This window comes from Panthera pardus, unplaced genomic scaffold, assembly GCF_024362965.1.
Source record: "Panthera pardus isolate Hobbes unplaced genomic scaffold, ASM2436296v1 HiC_scaffold_27, whole genome shotgun sequence".
Taxonomy (NCBI): Eukaryota; Metazoa; Chordata; class Mammalia; order Carnivora; family Felidae; genus Panthera; species Panthera pardus.
Genome location: NW_026526843.1, coordinates 2,771,600 through 2,790,116, shown reverse-complemented (window position 1 = coordinate 2,790,116; position 18,517 = coordinate 2,771,600). Strand labels below are relative to the sequence as shown.

Genomic DNA, 18,517 nt, shown 5'->3' with positions numbered 1-18,517 from the left:
AAGCATCCGACCTTGGCTCAGGTCATGATCTCATCATGATTTGTGGGTTCAAGCCTTGCCTCGGGCTCTGTGCTGACAGCTCAGACCCTTGAGCCTGCTTCGAATTCTGTGTTTCCCTCTCTCTCTGCCCCTCCCCTACTCGTGCTCTCTCTCTCAAAAATAAACATGGAAACAAAAATTTTTAATGGAATCCTACAATATGTGGTCTTTTATGATTGGCTTCCTTCACTTAGCGTAACATTTGTGAGATCCATCAATATTAAAGCTTGTATCAGTAATTTATTCTTTTTTATTTCATTTATCCATTCATTATTTGATGAGCATTTGGGTTGTTTGCACTTTTTAGCTGTTGTAAATAATGCTCTTATGAAAGCTCATGTACAAGTTTTTGTGTGGACTTACTTTTTCATTTCTCTTAGGTGGAATTGCTTAGAAATGGACCACTAAGGAGTGGAATTGCTGGGTTATATGAGAACTCTCTTTTTTTTAAGTTTTTATTTTCATATTTTTGAGGGAGAGAGAATCCCCAGGCAGGCTCCATGCTGTCAGTGTGGGGCCAAATGTGGGGCTTGAACCCGCAAACCATGAAATCATGACCTGAGCTGAAATCGAGTCAGACACTTAACCAGCTGAGCCACCCAGGCGCCTCATATGATAACTCTTAAGTTTAACATTTTGAAGAACTACCAACTGTTTTCCAAAGCCACTGTACCCTTGTACATTCCTACCAGAAATATATGAGCTGAGCATTGCAGTTTCTCTACATCTTGTTAATACTTATTATTAATCTGTCTGTTTTTTACTGTAGCCATTTTAGTTGGTCTAAAGTGATACCTCACTGGAGTTTTGATTTGCATTTTCTTGATGACTAATGATTGTTGAGTATGTTTTCAAGTGTTTATTGGCCGTTTGTATATCTTTAAAGAAATACTTGTTCATTCAGATCATTTGCCCATTTTTAAATTCAGTTATTTGTCTTTTTGCTGAGTTGTAAGCATTCTTTATATATTGTGTACACAAGTCCCTTATTAGAAATATGATTTGCAAATATTTTCTCTGATTCTGTGGGGTGTCTTGTCACTTTCTTAACAGTGTCCTTTGAAGCACAAAAGTTTAAAATTTTTATGAAGTCCAGTTAATGTTTTTCTTTGGTTGCTTATGCTTTTGTTGTCATATTTAAAAAGTCATTATCTAACCCCAAATCATGGAGATTTACTCCTATGCTTTTTTCTAAGAGTTTTCCAGTTTTAGCTCTTACAATTTGATTCTTGATACATTTTGAGTTAATTTTTGCATCTAGTATGAGATAAGGATCCAAATTCGTTCTTTGCATCTATTTATCCTGTTGTTCCGACACCATTTGTTTGATGACTATTGTTTCCTCCACTGAGTTGTTTTGGTACCCTTTTCTTTTTTTTTTTTTTTTTTTTTTTTTAAATACTTATTTATTTTTGAGATAGAGAGAGACAGAGCATGAACAGGGTAGGGCCAGAGAGAGAGGGAGACACAGAATCTGAACCAGGCTCCAGGCTCTGAGCTGTCAGCAGAGAGCCCGACATGGGGCTCAAACTCACGGACCGTGAGATCATGACCTGAGCCGAAGTCGGATGCTTAACCGACTGAGCCACCCAGGCGCCCCTGGTACCCTTTTCAAAAACCAATTGACCATAATGTCAAGGTATGAAGTAATCTTTTTAATATTAATGCGATGATTAATTTTCTAAAATATGTATATATTGTCTTCATTATTATAGGTTACTATTCGAGCCTCAGTTGGACCTCTTCATTCAAAACCAGTAACTACATCTCCCAGTAGCAGTGTTCCAAGCACTTCTTCTTTTCAAATCTCACCTCCAAGGTCTAAAAGTACAACTGCTAAAAATATAAAATCTACTACAAGTAAATCCAAGACAAGTAAGCCTCATGCAGCTGTATCCAGTGCAAGTAAACCTCATGCCAAAAGGCAAGGTAGAGTTGCATCTAAATATAAGACCAAAAAAACCTCTTGTAAACAAAAGAAACAACGCAACAGAAAGAATAAAATCAGCATAGCTTTGAAGAACTTAAGGTAATATCTTTTATTCCTGATATGTAATATTTATTGAATATTAAATATTAAAGGTTTATTTTAATATAATTTACCATATCACAGAGCTCCCTTGTACATTGACATGATGATCATTTGTCTGGCCTAAAGGCCTAGAAGATAATAAAAAGGTACTTTTTACAACCTGCGGAGCAGAACTAGAATTAGCGTTCATTGTACAGTTGTCATCATTTACACTAGTCTTCTGTTTTGTGCTTATATCTTGTCATAATTGAATTGATTAATGCAGTCGTTTTATTCCAGGGAACATTAACTGGTGTTTGATTTTTGACACTTATTCTAGCTTATTGTTTCCAATCAAATTTTCAAATTATGTCTCTATTTAAAGATGCTAATTTAAACATCTTAGCTTCGATTAATAAAATGTTAAGGCTTTACCTTATTATTTTTGTTTCATGAGAAATTTTCATTATTTTTTTTCTGTCTCCATAAGGTGCCGTCGGGGAATTCACAAGTGCATTGAGTGTCATTCCAAAATAAAAGATTTTGCAAGCCACTTTTCAATATATATCCACTGTAATTTTTGCAAATACAACACTAACTGTAACAAAGCCTTTATAAATCATATGGTGAGGTAAGTTAAACATGTACACCACCAATCAAAATTGCTATTTAACAATTTTGTTTTTTAAAAATAAGGTTGTTTTTTTAGAAGCCAGTTTGTCACTTAAGGGGCTAAAAGGATCTAGCAAGAGGGAACATCTAGGATATTACTTAATATTATTTTCCAATGTAATACCTCATGAAATTAAGGGGACCAAAGTTTTAAGAGCAGTTAGACCAATGAAATTAGAATAGGTTTGTTAGGAAATTTGTTTTTCTAAGTCTTTTAAGAAGTGGTATTTTCAAACATAATATTTTTAATGTTTTTAAAATATTTGTCAAATAAATACATGTAACCACAAGAGTGTTAGCCTCTTCAAAGGAGTCACTTTGAGAGACTCCAGGTTTGTCAAAGATGCTAAGAACAATATTGGCACTCTCATGAATGGACTCTCTTCCTCCCTTCTCCCTCCCTTCTGCCCCTTCCCTTTCATCCATCTTTCTGTCCATTAGCCTTTCAAGCCATTTATCTTTGTATTCATTCAATGAAATGTGAAGTGAGAGACTATAGGTATATTTTAGTCATGATGCTACTGTTAGAATTCCTTTTCAGACAAAAGTTCAGTTTGAGCACCTACCATGTACTCTGTGCTAGAGAAAAACTTCAGAGACCACACTACTTCACTACTTTCATTTGAACCTCATTAGTAGTAGCTTACTTTATTCTTTCAGGAAGGATTTTTTTTAAATATGTAAGAATTGTTCAGATATAAATATGCTAAGTTGATTATTCAAACTGATGTCGTTCCATGTATTTTCAGTCAGAAATAAAGTGGTTTTCTTGCAGATCATAACAAGACCTCTGTTACCTGTTACCCCTCCTTCCTTACCACTGTCCCAATGTACTTCATCATATACAATATTTATTCATTTTGAGTTCTCATTACCTGATGATTTTGAGTCTTGACCCTTCTTTCCAGTGCAGCAGCACCAAACTTGATATCAACCTCACCCTTAAGGTCATCTGTTTTGAATGTTGCTTGCTTTTTGTCTTAGAATCTTTTATATCTTCAGTCATGTTTAACCTTACTATCCTTGGATCTCTTACCCTTTTTGATCTTTCTTTCTGCTGCTTTCCAAACTACCAAACTGTGTTTGATTTAATTATCTCTGAATCCATGATTTTTTTAAAAAAATGTTTATTTTTGAGAGAGAGCGAGAGAGTGCAAGCAGGGGAGGGAGGGGGGGTGAGGGACGTTTCAGGGTATCCGAAGCAGGCCCTGAGCTGACAGCAGAGAGCCCAATGCAGGACTCGAGCCCGGGAACCACAAGATCATGACCTGAGCTGAAGTCTAACACTTAACCAACTGAACCACTCAGGCAACCCTCTGAATTCATCATGATTTTTAACTTTAATTTGGTTGTGCGTTTTTAAAAAGACCTCTTTATTTTTTTCTGCAGCACCTGTTTAAATCCTTTTCAATACCCTCAAGGTTTTATTTTAGTCTCTTAGTTGTTAGTCTCTTTCCTAGTAACTACCCAGAGGTCATCTTCTCGTTTTTCCCAAGATTAACTTTTTTCTATCGCAAGTTTTTCCCCCTTTATCCAGGTATCTCAGAAAAAGACATTTCTCACTTTTCGAAAGCTAATCCTGCTTTCATTTGCATTCATCTCTTCCATTTGCTCCACAACCTTACTCCTTTATTTTGTGCCTTCATTTCATCTCTTTCTCTCTACCACATTCCTTCTGCCTGCTAATATTTTCAGGTATTTTTCTAGAATGAAGGAGATTTGCGTTTTCTTTGTGTATTTTCTTGTCTTCCTTTTATTGTCAACATTTTCAAGAGTTTCTTTACTATCTTATTTGCTTTTTCTTTACCCTTTGTAATTTGAGTATCGCCCCCACCTATCAGTTAAAGCTTCCCCTTTAAAGGTTATCAGTCATATCCTAATCATTAAACGTACTCATTATTTTTTATTCTTACTTTTCCATGACTTCTTTAGAATATTTGATACTTTTCATCACTCACTTTTGAAAATCTTCTTGTCAACTTAAACTGTTACCATCACTTTTTTTCTTCCCTTTTGGCTACTTCTCTATTTCATTACCTTTTCTTTTTTTTGTCTCAGACTATTTTTTAGTTTTTAAGTTTTTAATTTTAGTTCCAGTATAGTTAACATACAGCGTTATATTAGTTTCAGGTGTACAAGATGATGATTCAGCAATTCCATATATTACTGGGTCCTCATCATGACAAGTGCACTCCTTAATCCACATCACCTATTTCACCCATCCCTCCTACCTCCCCTCTGGTAACCATCAATTTGTTCTCTGCAGCTAAGCATCTGTTTCTTGGTTTCTCTCTCTCTCTCTCTCTCTCTCTCTCTCTCTCTCTCTCTGCTGATTTGTTTTGTTTCTTAAATTACACATACGAGTGAGATCATCTGGTATCTATCTTTTCTGATTGACTTATTTCGCTTAGCATAATACTCTCTAGCTCTACCACATTGTTGTGAATGGCAAGATTTCATACTTTTTTGTGGCTGAATAATATTCCATTTGTGTGTGTGTGTGTGTGTGTGTGTGTGTGTGTGTGTACATATATATATACCACATCTTCTCTATCTGTTCATCTGTTAATGGATACTTGGGCTGCTTCCATAATTTGGCTATTTTAAATAATGCTACAATAAACATAGGGATGCATGTATGTATCCCTTTGAGTTTTTTGGGAGGGGTAGAAAACCAGTAGTGTGGTTACTGGATTCAAGGGTAATTCTGTTTTTAACTTTTTGAGGGAACTCCATACTGTTTTCCACAGTGGCTGCATCAGTTTGCATTCCCACCAACAGTGCATGAGGGTTCCTTTTCCTGCACATCCTTGCCAACACCTGTTGTTTCTTGTGTTTTTGATCTTAGCCATTTTGACAGGTGTAAGGTGATATCTCATTGTGGTTTTGATTTGTATTTCCCTGATGATGAGTGATGTTGAGCATCTTTTCATGTGTCTGTTGGCCATCTGGATATCTTCTTTGGAGAAATGTCTATTTATGTCTTCTGCCCATTTTTAATTAGAGTGTTTGGTTTTTTTGGTGTGACTTGTATCAGTTCCTTATATATTTTAGATGCTAACCCTTTATTGGATATGTCATTTGCAAATATCTTCTTCCATCCAGTAGGTTACCTTTATTTCATTACCTTTTCTTTTTTTCAATCCTTCTTGCCTCTTTACTTTCCCTTTCTTGGCACCTTAATCACTCTCAGAATGTTATTTTACTTTTCTACTGTAAATCCTCCAATTTCAGTGCTGAGTTTTTCCTAAGATCCATCTCTTCATCAGCTTGACAGATATTTTTATCTTTGACCCACTGGCATCTATGAAGAACAAAAATAAGTCAAACATTATTGTCTGTCTAGGATCCAAACTACTATCACCCCCAATACTCTTTAAGCTCAGTTTGTCTCAGGGTATCATTTGCAGAAATGTGGAGCATCAGCAAAATATAATACACTTTAAGTTTCTGAAGCCTGTGGTGCTCTCTTGATCTGCCACCATTCATAATGACTTCCTGAATGTCTACCTGCTGCAGTTTGCCAGTCTGCGTCCCATCTACTGCGGGGGTTTCCATTCCTTGGTTGCCCTAAACCAGGCCCCAGCCAGTCTCTCTCAGTATACTGCTGGGAGGAATGCTGGTGTTTTCATTAATTGAAGTATAATTAACATAAATTAGTTTCAGGAGTACAATATAATGATTCTACAGTTCTATATATTGCTCAGTGCTCGTCAAGATAAGTGTGCTCTTAATCCACTTTATTTTGCCCATTCCCCTCCCCCCTCCTCTCTATCAACCACCAGTTTATTCTCTGTATTTAAGAGTTTAGGGGTTTTTTTGACTCTTTTTTTGTTTCTTTGTTTTGTTTCTTAATTTGCACATATCAGTGAAATCATAATGGTATATTTCTTTCTCTGACTTATTCTGCTTAGGATTATACCCTCTAGGTCTGTCCATATTGTTGCGAATGGCAAGATTTCATTCTCTTTTATGGCTGAGTAATATTCCATTTTATAGAGATAGATAGACACACCACATCTTTATCCATTCATCTGTCAGTGGACATAAGTTGAGTTGCTTCCATATCTTGGCTATTATAAATATAATGGTGCAGTAAACATAGGGTTCGTTTTCTTGGCATAAATACTCAGTAATGGAATTACTGGATTATATGGTAATTCTATTTTTGTTTTTTTGAGGAACCTTCATACTTTTTTCCACAGTGGCTGCACCAGTTTGCATTCCCACCAACAGTACATGAGGGTTCCTTTTTCTCCACATCCTTGCCAACACTTATTTCTCATGGTTTTTATTTTAGCCATTCTGACAGATGTTAATGTGATATCTCACTGAGGTTTTAATTTACATTTCCCCAGGCGTGCCTGGTTGGCTTAGATTGATTGCAGGGTCTTGAGTTCAAGCCCCATATTGGGCATAGAGCTTTCTAAAAAAATTAATTTGCATTTCCTTGATGATTAGTGATATTAAGCATCTTTTCATGTTATCGGTCATCTGCATGTCTTCTTTGGAAAAATGTCTCTGGACTATCTTGTTGTAGTCCCAGTAGTTTAATTTTGCTTTGGTTTCCCTTACCTGAGGAGACATACCTAGAAAAATGTTTCTACAGCTGGTGTCAGAGAAATTACTGCCTATGTTTTCTTCTAGGATTTTTATTGTTTCAGGTGTCACATTTTGGTCTTTAATCCATTTGGAGTTTATTTTTGTGTGTGGTGTAGAAAAGTGGTCCGGTTTCATTTCTTTGCATGTGGCTGTGCAGCTTTCCCAGCACCATTCATCAAAGATACTGTCTTTGTCAATATCTTGCATCCTTTGTCATAGATTAATTGACCATGTAAGTGTGGGTTGATTTCTGCGTTCTCTATTCTGTTCCATTGATCTATGTGTCTGTTTTTGTGCCAGTACTATACTGTTTTGAACACTACAGCTTTGTAGTATATCTTGAAATCTAGAATTGTGATGCCTCCAGTTTTTTTCTTCTTTTTCAAGATTGCTTTCGCTATTCGGGGCCTTTTGTGGTTCCATGCATATTTTAGGATTATTTTTTTCTAGTTCTGTGAAAAATGTTGTTGGTATTTTGAAAGTGATTAAGAATGCTGGTCTTTTATTCTGTGCCAAACACACAACTGCCCCAGTGGAGCTTTAATTCTACCCATAACTTATAGGAGATTAAATTGGAAAATATTTTTAGTATTTCTTAAACCCATGGTCATTCCGTCCTCCTATCTCCCATTTTCCATAGGCTCCTTGGCTGTCTTGTAGGACCTCCCATATCAGTTCTATCCCCACATACTTCCAGTTGGCCTCAGGCTTCCTTTGTAACCTTCTCCTATTTTCCAGTGAGCCCCAACCCTACATTGCATTGTCATCACACACACACAGCACTTATTATTAGCCTCATATAGAACCAAAAGCTTCCACTTCTACTTTTCTAAGGGCCTTTGCATTTCCCCTAATTCAGTGATGCCTTGCTTCCTTTGTTGCCTCAGGTACCCTCCCCCTGACTGGTACACCCTGACCCAGTGTGGACTTTTGTCATAGATTTGAGCTCTGCATCCACAGAAGCCTCATTTTCTTAGAGGTTGAGTACCTTTATTCCCAGCCCATACTAACTCTATAACCACAAATCAGGCCCCCCAAATTAATTAATCTTCCCCAACATATAGTTTGTTTCATATTCAACATCTAAAGTGTCTTTCCTTATTTGTTATTCCTTGGAATCCCCCTCTCCTTCCCTTTCAGTTTACCTTCTTTTGTGAGGAATCTGATCCCCACAGCCACTTAATAGGAATCATTCCTTCCTTTGAGTTCTGTACCATTCAGCTATTCTGCCTCGTATTAAATATGTGTCTGTCTTATCTACTTGAGAAACAGTTCTTTGCATTCATCATGGCACCTATTCTGCAGCTGTTTTCACAGGATTATAACTAGCCAGAATCTTTCTTTTCCCATGCATAGGTGGTATGCTGGTGATAGTTACCTTGTGTCTCAGGATAATCATTGATCTGGTGTGTTGGCTGGTTTGGGTCTGTCAGTGCAAGCTAGGGCCAGTGTTTCTCAAACTGTAGCTTGCATAAGAATCACCTGAAAAACTTGAACTGATTTCTGGGCCTCACTGCCAACGATGAATTCAGTAGGTCTAGAGTGGGACCTGAGACTTTGTATTTCTGATGATTTCCCAGGGGGTATGGATGCTGCTGGTCCATGAACCACACTTTTGGATGCTATGGTATGCTAGTCCTTGTTAATCCTGCCTGGTTTTCTAATACAGGAAAGCTTTCCTTCTCAGTTTAGAAGGGGATATAAAAGCTATTACCATTTGTTGCAAAATTTGGTTAGTGTTTTTTTTTGTTCTGTGCATAGAGCTCTGTTTTCTTTAATTCGCTTTCCCTAAAGGCTCTCCTAATAATTGCAAAAGATTCTTTAAATGTTTCATTTTACTGATGGCAAGTAATGTAATTTATCCCAAGTAGCATTTACCTCGAGGATCATTCAGATTCTCTCCCCTTGCTAATAAGTATAAGATAAGAAAGTGATAATTATTATTCATAACAATTTATATTATAGCAAAATACATTATTAGCAAATACCTTTTAAATTGTTTTCAACTCTTAGGGCACCTGGGTGGCTCAGTCGGTTGAGCGTCTGACTCTTGGTTTTGGCTTCGCTCATGATTTCATGGTTTGTGGGTTTGAGCCCCACATCAGGCTCCACGCTGACAGTGCAGAGTCTGCTTGGAATTCTCTCTCTACAAATGAATAAATAAATAGTTTTCAACTCTTAATAGTTGAAAAAATTTAATTTTATGCTCTTTGCATTTTTAACTTTGAGGGTTTTTTAAATAATGGTGAGGGTACTGATCATTTAAGAATATTCTCAGGAAGGGGCACCTGGGTGGCTCAGTCAGTTGAGCATCCAGCTGTTGATTTCAGCTCTGGTCATGATCCCAAGGTTGTAGGATCAAGCCTCACATTAGGTTCTGTGCTAAGCATTGAGCCTCCTTGAGAATATCTCTCTTCTTCTGCCCCTCTCTCCTGCTCACATGCATGCACACACTCTCTCTCAATATAATTAATTAATTAATTAACATTAAAAAAGAAAATACAAAATAAAAGTCTTGAATTAGGGACACCTATGTAGCTCAGTCAGTTAAGCATCTGACTCTTGGTTTCGGCTTGGGCCATGATCTCACGGTTCGTAGGTTCAAGCCCCGCATCAGACTCTGCACTGCCAGCGCTGAGCCTGCTTAGGATTTTCTCTCCCTCTCTCTCTGCCCCTCCCTCTCTTGTACACGGTCTCTCTCTCTCTCAAAATAAATAAATAAACATTTTTTTAACCTTGAATTAAACAGATGAATAATAGAATTTTAATAATTTAGCTCATGATCTTTTATTCAAAGCTAAGAAACTAAACATGTACTTGAAATATGTTCATAAAATTAATATGAATTACTGTATAATAACATCTCATCTGTCTGTTCTTTTTCCAGCTCTCATAGCAACCATCCAAGTAAACGGTTTTATATTTTTAAGAAGCATTCTGGAATTCTCAGGTAACTAGTTGATCTTTTTCCATTTTCTCTATTGAAAAATTCTAGTAACTTTTTTAACCTGATTCTTGAGTACCTTGTTTGGAAAATGAAGTGATTACTACCAGACGTAATACAGTTCTCTTCATTATAGCATAGAGCAAAGCAGAAATAGCCTATATTCTCTGGCTAAACTTTGTTTCAGTGGTGTTAGGCAATAAGGCGAAACTTTCATGGATTTACATTATAAAATAAAAAATATTTGAAGATCAAAAAGAGGTTTAAGATAATCTAGTAAATTGACTAACACATTTTGATTTTGAGCAATATATAGCCTTCATAATTCTTGGGATTTTTTTTTTTCATTTGTAAATAAAGTACACAACCTGTTTACAAAAGGAATTGCTGATGAACATTTCGAAAGGCACTGATAATTAACCCTAATTATACCACAAGCGCTTAGCTCAGAATCCACTATGCATCATTTTTCCACATTCTTCTGCTTTCTTTTTACTTCATCTTCTTTTGTTTATTTTGTTCATGTTGTCATTGCTATTTGAAATATCAGTGCCAAGATTTTGGTAGCATCAAGATGTCTTATGGCTAAGACGTAGACTTAAGTTTAGCCAGTACTTGTTTTGATGCTTTGGATTAATGGAAAAGCGGAGGGGGAGATGATACATCTCAGGACCTTTGTATTCATTATTCCTTCTGCCTTGTTCACTCTTCCCCAGATATCTGCATGGCCAGCTCCTTCCTTTAAATCTCTAGTCTAGTGAGTGAGACTTTCTTTGACCACTCCACTTAAAATAGCATCCTTTCCCCTAGGCCCCATCCCCACCACTACCTATCTCCATTTATTTTATTTTTCTTCACTTTTTGCTTTCCACCATATTGTATACTTCACTCTTTTGTTTATTGTCTGTGTCTTCTCACTAGAATGTGTGTGGTTTGGATATTTGTCTATGCCATATGTTTACTGAGCATTGAATAGTGCCTGACACATGGTAGGCATTCTGTAAATATTTGAGTAAATTAATGTACATGTTGAAAATGACATATGTGGATGATGTTGGACCAACAGTTCATAGGCAGAGGAAAGTTTGATTCTATTTTAAAAATATATTCATGCTATTTTAAAAGTATTACTAAATTTAAGGAAATAGAATTTTTAAGAATGAAAAAGGACTTGTTAATTCTAAAGATGAGCATTTGTTTTATTTTTACATCATTGTTATCAAGCTCAGTTGTGTGGTTGATTCTTAAATTGATTCTATGACTTTAAAGATCTGAGGCTTTTTTTCTCAATTTGGATGGGCCTCAGATTTAAATATAAAATTGATTAGTTTCTGTGTATGAGACTTAGCATATTTGTAATTCTATAGAACAATAAATTTTGTAATTATTATTTTGTTAAAAAATGCAATGTTCATTTTTTTAATTTATTGTGTACCTATTATGTATAACACATCGTAGCAGTTCCCATAAAGATGACAGTGATGAAGAAGGCTTGTCCAACCTTCAAGGAATGTACAATATATGTTAAGGTGTGAATATAAGTAACTACAGTAACATAAGAAGGTTTGCAGGGGCGCGTGGGTGGCTCAATTGAGCATCTGACTTCAGCTCAGGTCATGATCTCGCAGTTCGCAATTGCAGGAGGCACATGGACTGTTTAAGATTATTATGGTAGTTAACATTGACTTAATAAGAATCTGGGTTAAGGTGGTGAAGTGGTATTACACTGTTTAAGAACATGGGCTCTGAAATCAAAGGGCTCACTTTCAAATCTAATTTTGGCCTTGATAGGTTTTTAAACCTGACCCTGTCCTCTATAAAAAAGTAATAACTATAACACCTACGTCTTTGGTTTGTTATAGCATTCAGATAAGATGATATATCTAAAACCCTCAGCATGGCACAGAGTTAAGTGCTCAATAAATTGTTAATAATGTAAAATATTTGAAATATTGACTATTTTAAGAAAAAAGAGAGTCAGAGATAATTTTGAGCCATCGTGTTGGGAGCATGACATCATAAGAGAGATTGGTTAGGAGGAATGGTTTTGGGGGCTGGGGAGGAAAGCACAATTTCAGTGTATGAAGATCATTTTTGATGTTCCAGCGTGACACCCAGGTATAAATATATAGCAGGCTGTTAAGACTAGAACCACAGGGGAGCAGTCAGTCTAAGGTATGCTACTGGTTTTTATTCCTTGACACGTCGAAGTACTTAAATTTAAAGCATCCAGTGAACTATAAAACTATGTTTACGCTCGTTAATTGGTAATAACAATAATTAAATTATATGATTTACTTTTAAAGCCTTCCCATTTCTTTTCTAATTTTATCACCTCTAAAATAAGATACTAGATTATAGGCTCCAGAGGTTGCCCTCTTTTGTTCACTCTTGTGTCAGTAACATCTAGCAGTAGAGTGTGTGGAAAGAAGGTCCTCAGAAATGGGCCAAAGCACGGAAAGAGTGTGACTTGCACAAGCTACACAAATTGTTAGTGGAGCCACGATTAGGCTTTAGGTCTCTTGACTCTTGTCCTTTAGCAACCGGTATGAGAGGAAGTGGTTTATAAAGCAGTAAATGTTAGCGTAACTTAAATGTGGCTATGTCATTTTCTAGGGTACCATTTCAGATAAATCAGGCTTAGAGAACAAAATTGGCAATTGATGGTCATAACACATAAAAAGCAAATCAAGAGTTATTACGTGGAAAAATAATTATTGAACGTGCCTCTGGACTTGGATAAAAGATGAAAACCTTTGCTTTCCTTTTTTCTTCATAGGGGCATTACTCTAGTGTGCCTTAAATGTGACTTCCTAACTGATTCTTCTGGCTTAGATCGTATGGCTAAACACCTAAGTCAGCGTAAAACTCATACTTGCCAAGTTGTAATAGAGAATGGTATGTATTTATAATTGTGTTACTTTGAATTTCTGATATTTATTCCAGTGCTTTTGATCAGCCACAATATGGGCTCTTACATACTAAACTGATAGTGTCACTCATCACCTATACTACTGTAAATGTAAACCTCTTCTTCTAATTTCAGTTCCTGAAAGTACCTCAACTTCTGAACCCTCGTCTGAGTAAGTTCAATTTCCATTTCGTGCATTTTTCTTTGATGGATTTTAGCACTGTTGCATTTTTAAATGTACCATTAATAGAAATGAAAAATATTAAAGTATTTTGTTTTTGTTTTTGTTTTTAAAGCGCTTGTTGAAATAGATTCCTGCTCTATGGAGCTCGTGCAACCTGGTGCAAGACAAGTTGGAATTTCCTAAGTTCAAAGTTCTGAAGTGTTTTCTTACACAAAGGCAGTTTCCTAAGTTCAAACTTCTGAAGTGTTTTCTCACACGAAGGCGGTTAAGCAGTTCATGACACTAGTTCTGATTCAGTTCTTTTCAGCTTTCAGATGGCACTAGATTCTTATTCCACCTTATCTTTGTGTCAGGTTAACATATCTTAACATAAGCTTTTTTCTCCAGTTGGCTCTCTCCAAAAATAGCTTTTGTTGCCATGGTCGTTTTTGCTTTGCTTAAAATAGTTTGTGTTTTTCTCTGCTGTACTTGCCTTCAGAATATTGCATTCCAAATGATATGGCTATTCATTTTCTTTGTCTGTTTTGTCTGGTTTCTTAGTTAATTTCTTATAAGTCTTACATTTTTAGGTCAGATAGCTGTCTTTTTCCTCTTTCCTTGTCTGTCATTGTTCTATTTTTCATATTTTTCAGATGCAGAAGCAACACAGAAATTTCAAAAAATGTCCAGGATACTCCTGGTCAGTGTCCCCCTTCGATGGACACAACTGATGCCTGTTCTCTCTTTCCAAGGAATGTGAATTATTTGACTGTGAGACCTCCTCTAGATTGTGGCCTTAAGAAATCAGATCTTGGGGAGAGTCCCTTCCTTCATGACTGGCCTCCCATAAGGCTGATGCTAATTTGGCCAGAGATGACCTCAAGGCCCACCAAATTGAGCACAACTTCCCACTGGGGGCTTTGGTTCTTGATCTTACGCTTATGGGTTCATTCTGACCAAGAAAGGCCCATCAAATCAATGCTTCAACGTCCAAGTTGGAGTTTAATCATTTTGGCTGCTGCCCTTTAATCTTCGTCTAGTATGCATGCAGTCCAAGGAATATAAAAACTGGTTGTGTAGGGAACCAAGGTTACTTTCATGTTCTTGGAAAATAAGTTTCTAAAATTACAGTTCCAAAGTTATAGTTATTTGTACTGTCATTTAAAGTTTTATCCAGTATTAATCCTAGGAGTTTTCAGCAATACTAATATTCAATTTTTTTAAGTTTAATTTTGTCTTGATTTTATGTTGTTCTTCACCAAATTTATTGATGTGTGTTTTGTTATGTCCACTTTTATCTCTTTTCTTTAAAACTTTTGTTTTGTGTTTGTTTTGTTTTGTTAAGAACTCCAAGAAATTCTTTAGAATTCTCTACAAATTTCACGTAGCTACCTATTGATAGCTTCTAGATTTGGTAGTTGTTCAGACCACTAGACAGGATTACATCTTCTGTCTGTCTTGGGACTATCATTAACATTATCTTAGTGATTAGGAGCTCAAAGACATAAAGAATTGGCAAAAAACACTTCCTACAGCCCTTAAAACAAATTTTAAAGTTATGTTTCTGTACATCTAATACATAATATCTTCTTAGCCATTAATGTAATTCCTTTGGATAAAGATAATATATTCAGAAAATATTGGGACCAAAAAATGCACTTGTTTCTTGCCCATATATATATAGATGTATATTTTTTTTAATTTGGTGTTTGTTTATTTTGGTTACATTGAATATAGATTTGCTGAACAGTTTTGATGTTATTACTTATTTTTTTAATAAAATTTGTATTGGTAAAGTGCCTCAGGAATTATTTTCTCATAAATAACTTCATATAAAAGCTGTAGATTTTACCGTGTGACTAGGAGCATTGCTTTGCTTCTTACATGGAAGCCTGATTCCTTGGCCTACAGACTGAGAGCTTCACCAAATGCATCTTGCAGTTTTTCCTCCAGCACAGTTAAAAGTTCACTATTTATACTTTACTAATTTCTTGGACTTTGGAGGCTGACAAAGCCCCTTTGTGATCTTAATAACTATTAAGGTGGTCAGGCTTTGAAGTTGTTTGACTCCATCATGAGTGGTTTTTTCATCCTAACATCAGAACTTCTTGTACTTTTTACTTGCACCTTGAAACTGTCTTAGTCCCTTTGGGCTGCCATAACAGTATCATAGACTAGTAACTTATGAGCAACAGAGATGTATTTCTCATAGTTCTGGAGGCTGGAAAGTCCATGATCAAGGCACAGGCAGATTGAGTATCTGGCGAGGGCCCACTTCCTGGTGCATAGAAGGTCGTGTTATTGCTGTATCCTCCTGGCAGAAGTGGGGAGAAAGTTCTGTGGTGTCTAATTTATAGGGGCATTGGAGCGCCTGGGTGGCTCAGTCGGTGAGGTGTCCAGCTCTTGAGTTTGGCTCAGGTCATGATCTCATGGTTCGTGAGGTCAAGCCCCATGTCAGGCTCCATGCTGTCAGTGCTTGGGATTCTCTCTTTGCCTCTGTCTCTGCCCCTCCCCTCTGTGCAGCTGGCTTGCAGGTGCCCTCTCTCTCTTTCAAAGTAAATTAACATTTTAATTTATAAGGTTACTAATCCCATTCATGAGGGCTCCACCCTCATGATGCAGTCATCTCCCAAAGGCACACCTCCTAATGCCATCACATTCAAACATTCAGCTTATAGCAGAGACATATTGAAAGCCAATTTCAATGACCACCTGTTATGTAATCTATTTGTAATTCAGTCAAAAATGTGGAATCTATTAGTTTTAATTTTCCAGACATTTTTTTAATTTTAATGTTTATTTATTTATTTATTTTGAGAGAGGGAACATGAGCAGAGGAGGGGCAGAGAGAGGGGGAGAGAGAGAATCCCAAGCAGGTTCTGCATTGCCAGTGCAGAGCCCAACAGGAGGCTCAGACTCATGAACCATGAGATCATGACCTGAGCCAAAATCAAGAGTCAGACGTTTAACCGACTGAGCCACCCAGGCACCCCCAGACTGATTTCTGCTGTAAATGATTTTCCAATATCTCTAAAAGTGTGGTTTGTTAGTAGTGTTTCTACTACTACTTGTTTCTTAGTAGTAGACTTGACAATATTCGAGTCTTTATTTCCATATCTGTCCCTCTAGAATGTTTTTTCATTCACCGTCTTTTTTTTTACTTTTCAAAAATTGTAATGAAAACATATAACTTTTTGCCATATTAACCATCTTCAAGTGAAAAATTAAGCACCAATTACACCAAGTTTTAAACTTTTACCCAGAAATAACTTCTTTGTGGTTTCAACATAGATTCTCTTTTTATATACAGATATTTTCTCTGGATCTGTTATAGTTCAAGAATATGATAAACCAAAACACATTGTTGCTATAGCAATATTTTAGATAGGGGTACAGCTTTTTGTTCTTCCATAAGATTCTGTTTCTTACAGTTTGTATTAGGTTCATTTTCTCAAAGTATAATACTCTTAAAAAGTTCTGTATCCTGTAGCATCATTTTTTTTTTGCTTTGTTTCAATAAAACATTTCAGTCACTACTAAGCTTCTTATTATAGGCAGTTAGTTGAGTGTTAATTGGTGCAAATGAGTATTAGCTCTACATTTTGATCCCATTGCCCTCAGGGTATTCTAAATAGTTCTTTCACTTGATTTAGAAATAGCCATCTCGGGGCGCCTGGGTGGCGCAGTCGGTTGGGCGTCCGACTTCAGCCAGGTCACGATCTCGCAGTCCGTGAGTTCGAGCCCCGCGTCGGGCTCTGGGCTGATGGCTCAGAGCCTGGAGCCTGTTTCCGATTCTGTGTCTCCCTCTCTCTCTGCCCCTCCCCCGTTCATGCTCTGTCTCTCTCTGTCCCAAAAATAAATAAATGTTGAAAAAAAAAAAAAAAGAAATAGCCATCTCTCACATGTGTGCTTTTTAAAAGGTTACAGCTGAATAAAGGTGTGATTGGCTCAGTTTCAATCCATCACCATTATTAGAAAAATAACCTCCGAACTACAGAGACTTAGCTTCTTGTCCTTTTTTGTCACACTTTGCCAAAACATCTCTTTGGGCTTCACTTCCTTGTTCAGCAAGTACTTATTGAGCACTTACTATGTGCCTAACACTATTCTAGGTTCTGGAAAAACAGACTGAAATCTCTTCCCTGGTGGAGCTTATATTTCAGTGGCGGAAGACAAGACAATAAAAAATAAGAAATTTATATAGTATGTTAGATGATGATCAATGCAACGGAGCAAAATAAAGTGGGCAAGGAGGATGGTAAGTATGGGCTGGGGTTGGGAGGTTGCCATTTTAAATCTGGTGGTCAGGATAGGACTCTGTGGGAAGAGGACCTTGAGTAAGGACCTGAAGGAAGTGAGGAAGTAGGCCACTTGATTATCTATTGGAAGAGCATTCCAGAGAGAGAATAGCAAATGCAAAAGCCCTGAAGAGAAAATTGAAACCCCTACACATTGCTGGTGGGAATGTAAAATGGTTCAGCAACTGTGGAAAACAGTTCAGCAGTGCCTCAAGAAATTAAAACGTGGAATTACCATATAACCCAGCAGTTCTGCTCCTAGGTATATCTCCAAAAGAATCAAAAAGCAGGGACTCAGATACTTGTACATGCATGTTCATAGCAGCATTCCTCCCAATGGCTAAAAGATGGAAACAGCTCAAGTGCCATCAATAGATGAAGGAATAAATAAATTGTGGTATATTCATACAATGGGATAATATTTAGCCATAAAAAAAGGAATGAAGTACTGATTCATGCTACAATGTGGATGGACCTCAAAAACATGCTATCACAAGAGATCACATATTGTATAATTTCATTTATGTGCAATATCCAGAATAGATACATCCATAGAGATAGCAGATTGATGGTTGCCAGGGCCTGAGAGGGGAAGTGGGAATGGGCAGTGACTACTTAATGGGTACACGGTTTACTTTGGGGTATGATGAAAATGTTTAGGAACGAAATATAGGTGGTTGTACAACATTGTAAATGAACTAAATGCCACTGAATTGTTCAAGATGGTTGAGTTCTTAAATTTTGATTTTAAATTATGTGAATCTCACCTCTACAAAAACAAACTTAAGTTTAGCAAATTAGGAATTTGAAGGAAACCTTTTTAACCTAACCTAATAAAAATCAGCTAACATAATGTGATGCAAGGTAGAAATAATGA

At 36.6% G+C, this 18,517-nt stretch overlaps 1 protein-coding gene across 4 annotated transcripts in view; it reads left to right on the top strand.

The window, feature by feature from the left end:
• Positions 1-18,517, top strand: part of ZNF280C (zinc finger protein 280C) — an 87,325-nt gene that overhangs the window by 46,610 nt on the left and 22,198 nt on the right. For 3 of the 4 annotated variants that reach the window (XR_008418193.1, XR_002074522.2, XR_008418194.1), the window contains exons 15-20: positions 1,755-2,068; positions 2,541-2,681; positions 10,212-10,274; positions 13,048-13,166; positions 13,315-13,351; positions 17,455-17,600. Coding sequence is in view for 1 of the 4 variants with exons in the window: in XM_019427013.2 (XP_019282558.1) it covers positions 1,755-2,068; positions 2,541-2,681; positions 10,212-10,274; positions 13,048-13,166; positions 13,315-13,351; positions 13,476-13,485 (684 nt within the window). In the remaining 3 variants the exon portion in view is untranslated. Of the gene's footprint in view, positions 1-1,754; positions 2,069-2,540; positions 2,682-10,211; positions 10,275-13,047; positions 13,167-13,314; positions 13,352-13,475; positions 15,139-17,454; positions 17,601-18,517 lie in introns of those variants that run through there. The other variant, XM_019427013.2, reaches the window with a different exon arrangement.